General features: G+C 35.1%; 1 protein-coding gene across 1 annotated transcript in view; it reads left to right on the top strand.

Annotated features, from left to right (window-relative positions):
• The first annotated feature begins 272 nt into the window (after window positions 1-272).
• LOC308635085 (A-kinase anchor protein 9-like) overlaps window positions 273-13,975 on the top strand; it is a 106,513-nt gene continuing 92,810 nt past the window's right edge. Inside the window, exons 1-7 of the mRNA XM_081269340.1 lie at window positions 273-329; window positions 1,008-1,253; window positions 1,778-1,822; window positions 5,101-5,154; window positions 5,531-5,704; window positions 6,654-6,809; window positions 7,575-7,751. Coding sequence (XP_081125466.1) covers window positions 282-329; window positions 1,008-1,253; window positions 1,778-1,822; window positions 5,101-5,154; window positions 5,531-5,704; window positions 6,654-6,809; window positions 7,575-7,751 — 900 coding nt within the window. The 5' untranslated portion in view covers window positions 273-281. The remainder of the gene's footprint in view (window positions 330-1,007; window positions 1,254-1,777; window positions 1,823-5,100; window positions 5,155-5,530; window positions 5,705-6,653; window positions 6,810-7,574; window positions 7,752-13,975) is intronic.

Here is a 13,975-nt window from a genome sequence, read left to right on the forward strand (position 1 = left end):
CTTGTAAGTTTTTCCCACTATAAATATGGCTGCAGTGAGCATTTGTATAGCTAATAGGCTAATTATCTTTTTTGTATAAAAGATAATTATAGACAATATCTTTTGTATAAAGTAGTAGAACAGAACAAGTGTGTTTGGAGCTCCTTGTTTTTGTGTGTATTTTCATATAATCTTAAATCCAGAGATTATACTGTGAATGAGAGTCCCTCTATTCCCCTGTTCTAGTTATAGAATAGTTATTCCCCTAACTCAGCTAATTTCCTCTTCTTTAGGCAGAAGCCATGGAGGACGAAGAAAGAAGGAGAATGATAGAAGCTGGTAGAAAGAAGGTAGGAGAGCAGGGGACCGCCGGGCCAGAGGTGGGAGGCGGTGGCCGGGAAAGGGTGGGAGGAGGCCTGGGGAACGAGTTTGCGGCAGCCGGGTGCGCTCAAGCCGTAGCGTGCTTGCCTGGCATGCATGCGGCCCGGGTTCGATCCTCAACACCACATACAAACAAAGATGTTGTGTCTGCCGATAACTAAAAAAATAAATATTAAAATATTCTCTCTCTCTCTCTCTCTCTCTCTGTCTCTCTCTCTTTTAAAAAAATAGATAAAAAATTCAACATACATTTATTTAATATTGCTCTAGGCTTTTAATATATAGAAGTAGGGAGGAAAAAAAGTCCTTGCCCTCATGGGGTTTACCTTCTGGTTAATTTTTCTGAAAAAATAATATAACTCATATAATGAGTAATATAGGCCTAGAACATTATCTTTTTAATTTCTAATTTCCTCTTCTTTAGACTTGACATGTTCATTTCTTACCCCTCAATATTTAATAAGTTCATTCACAAGTACCTAGTGTTACAAACTTTACAACCCGAATATTCAATCCAATAGTTATTCTGAAACTGTGAAGTCATCTATATTATTATCATCATTTTAATTTGGTGATAGTTTGATCTTTTAAAGAAAGTGATCCCAAAGAAAAATTATCATTGATGTTAATGATACTTTTTCCTGTAGCTTGCCGAGTTTCGAGAAAGAAGAGCTCGATTGGATGGACAAAACCCTCATAAGAAGCCAAAAAAGAAGAAAACCTCAAGCAATAAAAATGATGTTCATGGCTTGAATATTGATCAATCAAAGAGTGAGGAGATGTTCATAAATAGTTCTCAGGGTGTTGGATCGGCCGTGATGCCTGAATCCACAATAATGAGAACTCTAAACAATGAAGAAACGCTTAAACATGAACAAGTCTTTTCTGGTGATGTAAGTATTCATCCAGATTTTAAAACATTCTACCTCTAACTAGAAAGTAGTGGCAGTGAAAAGTCATTAGCATCCACCTGAGGGAAGCTTGACAAAGTCATTGACTTTTTAGCATCAAGAACTGATAATTCTTTTAAAGAACTTGAATTTTTCTGATGGCATGTTAAGGATTTAGTTTTATTTAAAAGAGTTACATAAATTAGAGGAATGGTGTCTTTGATGCTTTTGGCTTACAGATGACATCTACTATATATGTAAAAGTTCTTGGTACTTTTGTATTTATAACAATGCCTTGTGATAAATTTTATATGCATTATTATAAGTCATTGTAATTCATAATGAAATGAAATTTTTAAAGATTTGGATAATTTTTACTAGTTTTTTAATAGTATTTTTGTGAATTTTCTATCATTGTTACTAACAGCAATGTCTTAGTAAAGCAGGATTTTTTTTTTTTTTGTAAAGTATGATATTTAGCAGGGGAAAAATGTCATAATTGTAATCATGTTTTACTTTTGTTTTAGCTGGAAAGTGAGATTTCAACCACAGCAGATGATTACAATTTGGAGGTAAGACTAACATATCCCAATTAAAAATGTCATAGATAAAATTGATATTTTTTTGAAATTATTGATTGTTGGTACTTTATTTCTTATAAATTTATATGCTTCTGTATATATTTAATATAAATTAACATAATATAATATAAATGGATTGAAAAACTGAAAATTATATTTTTTGCTGTATCTTTTTCCAGTGGTTAGCTAAAGTCTTAACTGTTTGAATTGCTTAATCCTTAATTATATAGCAGCCCTATTTTGGTTTTTAGGAAAGTGAGTCTGCATTTCTAGGACCCATGACCATTTTAAGATAGCCATTTAGCACAGTAAAAATTTTATAATTTAGTATGATTTTTATAGTAATGCTTTTTACAAATGTTTGAATACTAGTTTAATAAAATGTGTTTATTGGAATTAATGTTGCTGTAGTGTTGTGTATGTGTGCATGTGTGTACGTGTGTGTTACTGGGCATTGAACTCGGGGCCTTGTACATGCTAGGAAAGCACTTTGTCACCAAGCTACATTCCCAGCCCCTTTTCAGTTTTATTTTAAGATAGATTCTCACTAAGTTGCCCAGGCTATCTTTGAACTTGTGATCCTCCTGATGCATGGTGTGCATCACCATGCCTGACAATGATGATTTTTATTTTAGGTGATAAACTGTAAAATAGGCATTGGTCTCTTAAGAAATACCTGCCTTCTTTACATGTTTGCAATAAGTATCACTTTGTTATCTTATTCTTTTTAGATATGATTGTCATTTCTTTGCTCCCAAATTTAGAGTACATGGAAAATTATTATTTACTCTGAATGTTTAAGCAACTTAGTATATTTCATAAGTCTGAATTTATTGTAGGCTTCTAATAGAAAAACTAGGTTCTTTTTTTTTTAAGAGAGAGAGAGAGAATGAATATGAACCTTTTTTGTAGATGGACACAACACGATGCCTTTATTTTATTTTATTTTTTTTTTAATGTGGTGCTGAGAATCAAACCCAGGTCCTGCCCATGCTAGGCGAGCGCTCTACCACTGAGCCACAATCCCAGCTCGAAAAACTATGTTCTTAAATTAACATATTACAGTTTTTATTTTTGTTGTTTGGGTGTGGGTGTATGTTTGTTACTGGGGATTAAACCCAGGGATGCTCTACCACTGAGCTACATTCCCAGCTGTTTTTATCTGAAACTGACTTGCTAAGTTGCTCAGGCTAGCCTTGTACTTGCAAACCAGAATTATCTCAACTTTATCCATGGTGTGGTTGACTCTGAGGACCTGCCTTTGAACATCTCCCAAGAAAATGCTCCAGCAGAGCAAAATCTTGAAAGTCATTCACAAAGACATTGTTAAAATTTGCCTTGAGCTTTTTTTCTGAGCTGGCACAAAATAAAGAAAACTACAGGAAAAAAAATGTCAGAGGCATTCTCTAAAACTCTCTAAAACCTGGAAGCACTGAGGACTCCCAATAACTACTGATGCCTTTCTGAGCTGCTTGACTATCATACCTCCCAGTCTGGAGGTGAGATCACTTTTCTGTCAAAAATGTCTGTTGCCTGAAGGAGACTCAGGTCTCATCACTGAAGAGAGCAAAGATCAGATAGCAACTCTGCTTTTGTGGAGTGGAGAAACAGGGCTTTCAGGTTGTGTATTGGTGAGTATTGCATGCTGTAGCTTGGGGGATTTGGTGGGAAGGCCTGCAACTAACTAAAGATGAGGATGAGAAGAATGAAATGGAGGGGAGTGAGGTGAAGTTTGAGAACTCTTCTGCAAACTTATGAAAGAAATCTTAGATAAGAAGTTGAGAATCTTAGTTATGAAGGTTGTGACAATCCTCCAGTAGGCTGTCTTCAACCTGCTGCATTGTGACTAGTACTCAGGGCTGAACAGCGAACTCAGAGCAGATCATAACAGTCCAGGCACTTCAAGACAACTCTACAGTGGGCAACATGATGACCAGAAAGTACTTGGAGATAGATCCTAACCAACTCATTGTGGGGCATTATAAATATGTTTAAACTGAATTAGAGGAGAACTAACTGAATATTTGCTATAGAGGTATTAGATATAATTATTATACTGGATAAATAATTTATGTAATACTGATAACATGATATTTGACATGATCTTTGATGGATATTTACAAATATTCATTTTATTACACTGTTACTTCAAAATAGAAATTTTAGTGTGTACTAAAATCAGAATGTGTCATTTCTGAGTCATGAAAAACGAATTGAAATTTAGAAGTATTATAATTTGAAAATTATCACAAGTGACTTTATATCTAGAATTAGTATTCCTACATTCTTGTGGTTTTTCACCAATTGCAATAATGTGTTAACAAAAGTTGGTTTTTTGCCTTCCCTTTAGCTTTATTTCTCAGAGATTATTCTTAGAATAAAAGTAGAGCAATCAAACTGATTTTTAAAAAGTCTCTTAGTTAGGACCCTCTCCCCCTTTTATTTGGCAGTTGTGGGTATTGGGCCTTGCACATACTAGGCAGATGCTCTACAACTGGGCTACATCTTCAGTCCTAGGATTTGTACTTTTTAAAGTGGCATGGCTCATATAGTCTTAATCCTAACTCTAGACATTCTGACTGGTCTGTCCTACATATTTCAGTGTTAACAATTTCATTCTCCTGGGTTCTATTAACATAGAATTGTGAAGGCTTAAGATATGGGCAGGAATGTGTGCAGGAATGAAGGTGGTTTTTGTACTCTATCATCCTCCTTTCTCTTACTACAACATATCTGTGCTACAGACAAGTGGTGATATGTTAAAGAAAACCCCCTCATCTGTCTGGATGGCGTGACTAGCAGTAGTACTATCCCCAGAGGAAAGTTCTTAGGGGAGTGTTCTTTACCTCTTTATTTCCCTTGGTTTGCTTACTAGCCTTTAATTAAATTTATACCAGTAAATGGTTTTATTTGAAAATAAATAGGGCTTAATTTTAAAAATATATTTAGCTAATTTTAAGGAAGCATTTTGTAAAAGAAGATCTAGTAACTTGAAGCTTTTAGTTATCTTTCTGAAGACTAAATAGGAACTGCACTTAGAACTTCAGTTACTTAAATGAAAGTGTCTTTTGCATTGTAAGAACTTAGATGTTTGAGGAATGATTGACATTTGATATGCCTCTTAGATACTTCAGTTAAATATAATCACCATATTTGTTTTGCTATTAAGGCATTTTCCCTAGATGTAAAAGATACAGTTAGTAGAAATATTATTGTTATGTAAATAAAATTTGGTCTATCATAATATATCAGGAAATTTTTTTATACAGGTAAATGATTGCTGTAATGTGGTGAAAACAGAAAAGCCTACCAATTTATTAATGGTACAGTATATAAAACTACTCATGATACTAATGTTTTTTATTATTTAAAACCAGTTGACTTACTAACCAAGCTTTCTCCTGTATGTAATTCTTTCTGTATGTGATTTCTAAAAGTTACTAGATCTTCTTTACTGCTTAACAAAACAAAGTTACCTCATTTTCATTATAACATTGAATTGGAACAAAATTTGCAGATATGCTGTTTAGGTGTTTTTAAGGTAATATCACATTAATAGCAAACCAGATTGCTATAGAAGTGAACTTCAAAGTGAAGAGTGATGTTTTAAAGTGGATTTTGCTATGGAATTCAATATTCGAATTCCTATCTCAGGAATGTTGCTAGTACTGAATCATTAAAAATATTGGTTTGATTTAGGAAGAAGAATTTGGTGTCGTTGATTCTTATTCTGAACAAGGCACACACTATAGTGAGACTCGCCTAGAGTTGATAGAAAACGAATTAGTTGGGAAACCTGAACATGAGCCCGAAGAACTGAACAGAGAACTGGAAGAAATGAGGGCCACCTATGGGACTGAAGGATTGCATCAGGTACATTTACCTTCTGTGGCCTTTGTTTGCTACTCACAAAAACAAAAAAGGAAATTTTTTAAAAAATATTTATTTTTTAGTTTTTTTTAGGTAGACACAATATCTTTATTTTACATTTATGTGGTGCTGAGAATCGAACCCAGTGCCTCACGCATGCTAGGCGAGGCACTACCACTTGAGCCACATTCCCAGCCCTCCAGGAAATTTTAATGATAGTTTATGTATTTAATGAGAATTACAGGTGTTAACTTAAGATTATCTCATTCATGAGAAAAATGGGGTTCTTGCGCATAGTATTAAGAATCCCATTTTACAACTAGAATTCAACTAATAGGGGTAACATGTATGTTACTTTGTTTATTTAACTTAATAAGATAGAGTAAAATAACTTTAGTGATTTCAGGATAGATGTTTTTCTAATGAGCCTGAAAGAAAATTGTGGTATAAATCACATTTTTTTAAAAAATGATGACTTAAACCCATTAAGAATATCAGCAAGTCCCTGTAAATATTCTCTGCAGTTAGAGTGACATCTCTTGTATTAAGTAATCAGTTATGAACTCAAGATGAAAATGGGACATTAATGAGGATGACAGAATAGATTTCAGTTTCATCCTCTCCAAAAACAAGTTTGTGGTGTTGCCTGGTAACAGATTGGGGGAGCTCCCCAATATAAAGGCATTTGCTTCTAGAATTAGATATATAGAAAAGCCAGAACAAGTGAAAAATTTTTGCATGTGCACATTAATTTCTTTGAGATTGATTTGGAAGTAAAACAAATTTCTTAAAGCTCATAGCTTTCAAATGTGGGAGATAGCATATAAATTGTAAGAATTCCATTAATGTGCTTTGAATCTCATATTTTTTAAAAAGTTGCTTGTAATAATGATAATCAGTTTTATGTAAAATATAAGCCTAGAATGTAATTCTTTTCTCTGATTTCCTTTAGTTACAAGAATTTGAAGCAGCAGTTAAACAAAGAGATGCTATTATCACACAGCTCACCACCAATATACAACAGGCAAGAAGGGAAAGGGATGAAACGGTGAGAGAATTTTTAGCGTTGACGGAGCAAAGTCAAAAATTGCAGATTCAATTCCAACAAGTAAGTATTACAAGTAGAACAAGACTTACTCGATTTTTATAATGAATTTTTAAATTTTTTCACTTTCTAGAACAAATCTGTTATAAAGCCATTTGTTTATTCGTACTGGAAAAACTAGTGAATAAGTGTTATGTTAATCAAGAATTTAATTTATACTTCTTGGGTAGTTTCTTGCTGTTATTTTCTTTGTACTTTTCCCTGTCTCTATTTAAAAATTCTACAAAGTCTTATCAGGTGTATTTTTGCAGAAATTAACCTGCAGTTACACCCTACTTTTTCCAACCCTGGTATGGTTTTATGTTAATTAGGTTCTCAATTATAACTAGACTGACAACTGGATATATTCCATTAATCTTTAGTTGGAACTATAATCTAATTGCATTAAACAAAAGGGAGGAATTTAAGGTAAGAATACAGGCTTGTTTATAGAACTTAAGGGCAGAAATACAATCGGAACTCTGAGAGAAATTGGAACTAGAGTTTGAAAAGTCATCAGGAATCCAGGAAGAACTTTCAGTCCGCATTTTTCTCTGCCTGTCTGCCTGTCTTATTTCTCCTATTTTCTCAGCTTTATAATGTGAAAGGTAAATTCTTTGGCTCATTACCCAAAGTGCACATTACCTATCAGCATGTTGACAGCATGGAAACATGTTGACTGAGATTGTAAGCCTATGAAGTGAGCATACTTTCCAGAGAACCCCTGTGGGCTGAGGGTATGATAAAGTGTCACTTAAAATTTAATATTTTGAGGTTTCTATTTTTAAGTTACAGGCTAGTGAAACTCTACGAAACAGTACTCACAGTAACACAGCTGCAGATTTACTGCAAGCCAAACAACAGCTTGAAGAACAAGACCATCTATTAGAAGATTATCAAAAAAAGAAGGAAGACTTCAAAATGCAAATTAATTTCTTACAAGAGAAAATTAAAGTATATGAAATGGTATGTGTATCTTAAGGAAGTCAACCTACTTGTAGCAGCTTTGTAATTAACTTTAAAGTTTTTAATGGAGGTGTTTATCTTTTTTTTATGCATATGCACCACAAAATTTCATAATTGAGACAAACTCTTTGAGTACATAAAATAATATATTTCAAAAGCATTGAGAATTTCGTAGTAATAGTTTTAAATATGATACTACTCATTACTCTGCTTAAAAGTGATCTGCCTATGTTAAACTGAAGTCAGGAGAATCTATTTTTATAACTAGGATTTCTATCCTTTTTCCCCCAACTAAATGTATTTCTTCTTATTTTAGCCATGATTATAAAATTCTGAAAAAGAAATTTTGTAAATTTAAACTACAAAAAAATGTGGTTGATTCTTTTTATTCACTTGAGTTATATTCCAGTTTGGGGAAATTATTTAGTCAATAAGAGCTCCTGGTAGGAAATGTATCACATGGATTGTAATCTTTAATCTTTTTTTTTCAATTATTTTTTTTTATTGGTTGTTCAAAACATTACAAAGCTCTTGACATATCATTTCATACATTAGATTCAAGTGGGTTATGAACTCCCATTTTAACCCCGTATACAGATTGCAGAATCACATCGGTTACACATCCACATTTTTACATAATGCCATATTAGTAACTGTTGTATTCTGCTACCTTTCCTATCCTCTACTATCCCCGCTCCCCTCCCCTCCCATCTTCTCTCTCTACCCCATCTACTGTAATTCATTTCTCTCCTTGTTTTTTTCCCATTCCCCTCACAACCTCTTATATGTAATTTTGTACAACAATGAGGGTCTCCTTCCATTTCCATGCAATTTCCCTTTTCTCTCCCTTTCCCTCCCACCTCATGTCTCTGTTTAATGTTAATCTTTTCCTCCTGCTCTTCCTCCCTGCTCTGTTCTTAGTTGCTCTCATTATATCAAAGAAGACAGTTGGCATTTGTTTTTTAGGGATTGGCTAGCTTCACTTAGTATAATCTGCTCTAATGCCATCCATTTCCCTGCAAATTCCATGATTTTGTCATTTTTTAGTGCTGAGTAATACTCCATTGTGTATAAATGCCACATTTTTTTTATCCATTCATCTATTGAAGGGCATCTGGGTTGGTTCCACAGTCTTGCTATTGTGAATTGTGCTACTATGAACATCTATGTGGCAGTATCCCTGTAGTATGCTCTTTTAAGGTCTTCAGGGAATAGTCCGAGAAGGGCAATAGCTGGGTCAAATGGTGGTTCCATTCCCAGCTTTCCCAGGAATCTCCATACTGCTTTCCAAATTGGCCACACCAATTTGCAGTCGCACCAGCAATGTACAAGAGTACACTTTCCCCACATCCTTGCCAGCACTTGTTGTTGTTTGACTTCATAATGGCTGCCAATCTTACTGGAGTGAGATGGTATCTTAGGGTGGTTTTGATTTGCATTTCTCTGATTGCTAGCGATGGTGAGCATTTTTTCATGTACTTGTTGATTGATTGTATGTCCTCCTCTGAGAAGTTCAGGTCCTTGGCCCATTTGTTGATTGGGTTATTTGTTATCTTACTGTTTAATTTTTTGAGTTCTTTGTATACTCTGGATATTAGGGCTCTATCTGAAGTGTGAGGAGTAAAAATTTGTTCCCAAGATGTAGGCTCCCTATTTACCTCTCTTATTGTTTCTCTTGCTGAGAAAAAAAAACTTTTTAGTTTAAGTAAGTCCCATTTGTTGATTCTTGTTATTAACTCTTGTGCTATGGGCGTCCTATTAAGGAATTTTGAGCCTGACCCCACAATATGTAGATCGGAGCCAACTTTTTCTTCTATCATACGCAGAGTCTCTGATTTGATATCAAACTCCTTGATCCATTTTGAGTTAACTTTTGTGCATGGTGAGAGAAGGGGATTCGGTTTCATTTTGTTGCATATGGATTTCCAGTTTTCCCAGCACCATTTGTTGAAGATGCTATCCTTCCTCCATTGCATGCTTTTAGCCCCTTTATCAAATATAAGATAGTTGTAACTTTGTGGATTAGTCTCTGTGTCCTCTATTCTGTACCATTGGTCCACCCGCCTGTTTTGGTACCAGTACCGTGCTGTTTTTGTTACTATTGCTCTGTAGTATAGTTTGAAATCTGGTATCGCTATGCCACCTGATTCACACTTCCTGCTTAGAGTTGCTTTTGCTATTCTGGGTCTTTTATTTTTCCATATGAATTTCATGATTGCTTTATCTATTTCTACAAGAAATGTCATTGGGATTTTGATTGGCATTGCATTAAACCTATAGAAAACTTTTGGTAATATTGCCATTTTGATGATGTTAGTTCTGCCTATCCATGAACAGGGTATATTTTTCCATCTTCTAAGATCTTCTTCTATTTCTCTCTTTAGGGTTCTATAGTTTTCATTGTATAAATCTTTCACCTCTTTTGTTAGGTTGATTCGCAAGTATTTTATTTTTTTTTTGAGGATATTGTGAATGGGGTGTTTTTCCTTATTTCCATTTCAGAAGTTTTGTCGCTGATATACAGAAATGCCTTTGATTTATGCGTGTTGATTTTATATCCTGCCACTTTGCTGAATTCATTTATTAGTTCTAGTAGTTTTTTTGTAGACCTTTTTGGGTCTTCTAGGTATAGAATCATGTCATCCACAAATAGTGATAATTTAAGTTCTTCTTTTCCTGTTTTTATGCCTTTAGTTTCTTTCGTCTAATTGCTCTGGCCAGTGTTTCGAGAACTATATTGAATAGAAGTGGTGATAGAGGGCATCCCTGTCTTGTTCCAGATTTTAGAGGGAATGCCTTCAATTTTTCTCCATTCAGAATGATGCTAGCCTGAGGCTTAGCATAGATAGCTTTTACAATGTTGAGGTAAGTTCCTGTTATCATCCCTAGTTTTTCTAATGTTTTGAACATAATGGGATGCTGTACTTTGTCGAATGCTTTTTCTGCGTCTATTGAGATGATCATATGGTTCTTATCTTTAAGTCTATTGATGTGGTGAATAATATTTATTGATTTCCGTATATTAAACCATTCATCCCAGGGATGAATCCTACTTGATCATGGTGCACAATTTTTTGATGTGTTTTTGTATCCGATTTGCCAGAATTTTATTGAGGATTTTTGCATCTAGGTTCATTAGAGATACTGGTCTGTAGTTTTCTTTCTTTGAGGTGTCTTTGGTTTCGGAATCAGGGTGATGTTGGCCTCATTGAATGAGTTTGGAAGAGCTCCCTTTTTTTCTATTTCCTGAAATAACTTGAAAAATATTGGTATTAATTCTTCTTTAAAGGTTTTGTAAAACTCCGCTGTATACCCATCCGGTCCTGGGCTTTTCTTGGTTGGTAGTCTTTCGATTGCTTCTTCTATTTCTTCCATTGATATTGGTCTGTTCAAATTGTGTGTATCCTCCTGGCTCAGTCTGGGCAAATCATATGACTTAAGAAATTTATCGATGTCTTCACTATCTTCTATTTTATTGGAATATAGGTTTTCAAAATAATTCCTAATTATCTTCTGTATTTCTGTAGTGTCTGTTGTGATATTGCCTTTCTCATCCCGTATGTTAGTAATTTGAGTTCTCTCTATTCTTCTCTTCATTAGGATGGCTAAGGGTCTGTTGATCTTATTTATTTTTTCGAAGAACCAACTTTTAGTTTTGTCAGTTTTTCAATAGTTTCTTTTGTTTCAATATTGTTGATTTCCGCTCCGATTTTAATTATTTCTTGCCTTCTGCTACATTTGCTGTTGTTTTACTCTTCCTTTTCTAGGGCTTTGAGATGAAGTGTGAGCTCATTTATTTGTTGGTTTTTCCTTTTTTTTTTTTTTTTTTTGAGGAATGACCACCAGGTGATGAATTTCCCTCTTAAAACTGCTTTCATTGTGTCCCATAGATTCCGATATGTTGTGTCTGTATTTTCATTTATCTTTAAGGATTTTTTGATTTCCTCCTTTATGTCTTCTGTAACCCATTGATCATTCAGTAACATTTTGTTCATTTTCCATGTGATGTAGGATTTTTCCTTCCTTCTTTTATCATTGATTTCCCCGGTAGCTGGTGCAAAAGACCTCAGTTGTCAGCACTGGTGGGAGCGGTAGCCGGGGGTTCCTTGCCCTGGGTCCTGCGCCACTCTTGATTCCCTTGGTCTGACTATCGTGCTCACGGGAGAGCTGGGAGGGGCCCTTAAGGTTTCCCCACTGTGTGGAGAGTGTGGGCTGGGGGTTACACACCTGTAGCCGCCGGTTTCAATGGAGTTATCTCCTCCACCGCATTCTGGTGACGTCAGTTCTCTGCCATGGTGGTATCCCATGCAAATGCCGACTGTTCGTTCCCTTTGCCGGGTGACCAATGCAACGGGTGGGTCCTGACTGGCTCTCCCAAGCCCCGTCTCAATCCTGTGGCCACTGCCTATGAAGGCTCGGTTGGTATTAACCTCCGCAGGTTCAGAAGGGCCGACCAGTTGTTTCAGCGGGATCATTTAGTGCTGAGTCACAGTTGTTTGTCTGCGAGACACAGGCGATCCAGGCTCAGTGTGTGTTCTGAGAGGCCCAGACTGTTTGCCCCCGATCCACATCAGCTCAGCATTGCCTAGTGATCCTGAGCAAACAGCATTTAGACGGTTTACGACTCCCTATGCCCACGCAGCTGAAGAGGTCAGAGACTTGATGTCTCCGCGCCCGCCGCCATGTTGTAATCTTTAATCTTAAAAACAATTCATGCTAGTAGATTCTATTTTTTTTTTGTTTGTTTGTTTTTTTGAGAAGTTGAAGTTTAGATGTGATTTGCCTGAAGCTGCCCCATTAACAGGTGCCAGAGTTGAGATTTTGAGCTCCTTGCACTACACTGCATTCTGATCCTTGCCATCTCTGTCCTCTTTTTTTCTCTATGAGAGTTGAAACAAGGCAGTGTGATCATATAGTGTGATCATATCATTTGAATATAGCTGAACATCATTTTACAGTAACTCAAATTTCTTGCCATCACTCTGTGCATGTCTACAAATGTCTATGAAAGCACCATTGTTATGGATTTGTGGGTTTCAAATAAATTTGAGCAAGTAGGCAAATACAGAATCTGTGAATAATGAAGATGCAGAATACATATAATACAGCATATTTTATAAACATAGAAGATTCTACAGAAAGTTGAGAAATTACCAAGGCAAGAATATTGTTTGGATAACAAAAGCATTAACTAGCACTTATTAAGTACTTACTCTATAACAGGCAGTATTCAAAGCCTCTTACACATATTAATGCATTGAATCATCACTACAACCCTATGAGATAAGGGTACCTTTATCATTTACATTTTACAAATGATGGTACCAAGACAACGCAAGATGAAGGAAATAATCCAGGTGCAGAAGTGATGTATTGATAGAGCCAGATTTCAAAGCTCAGTTATCTGACTCCAGAGACTCCTCTTTGAAAAATAGGAAATGTACAAATTAAAATTATGAGAAGGGCATGCTTTTCAACTAAGGTAATTTAAAGATTATGCAAGTGTTTACAGAATATCTATTCTGCAGTAACCCTTGCAAAAGATATATGATGAACCTTAAGATGTCCCCTTTCTTCACTGAACCCATGGAGAGGTGTGGCATGTACACAAGTTACCACAAAATAAAAAATAAGTGCAGGTAACAAGTGTTATGATTGTTTTGACTAGGTCTGCTTTATGAGGAAAAGATTCAGGGTAGACATCAGCAGGGAGGTAATATTTGAGATAGATCTATAAATTGGAATAAAGTGGTATTTATATTTTGTTTACCCATAAATTGGTATAATATATGGAACATAATAGCTATTCAATATTTATTTGGTAATCAAGATAATTGTTTATGAATTCATAACAAATAGAGGTAGACAGGATATTCTTTGCGGGGTGTGGAGTGGGCATAAAGACCCAGGCTGAAATGTTGAAAATGTATAGGGAGCAAAAAATAATTTACTTAGAAAGCAGTAGGCTTTGGAAGTGTCTTTCTGGAGGGTAAGAGTAGAAAGATAATCGAGGCCTAGGTTGAAAGTGCCCGGATCTAGGATTTTATTATCTCTTATTGTCACTAGGCAGTATAATTTCATATTATCTAAAATTTATGTAATTCATTTTAGTAATGAAAATAAACTGTTTATTTGAATGTTAGCAACAATACTTTTATTGTTCTTCTTATTATATTTTAATTTCTCAGTTTTCAAAAAATTGAATCCCTTTGACAAGTAGTTCT

Source organism: Spermophilus citellus (assembly GCF_964194105.1).
Source record: "Spermophilus citellus genome assembly, chromosome: 16".
NCBI classification, from domain to species: Eukaryota; Metazoa; Chordata; class Mammalia; order Rodentia; family Sciuridae; genus Spermophilus; species Spermophilus citellus.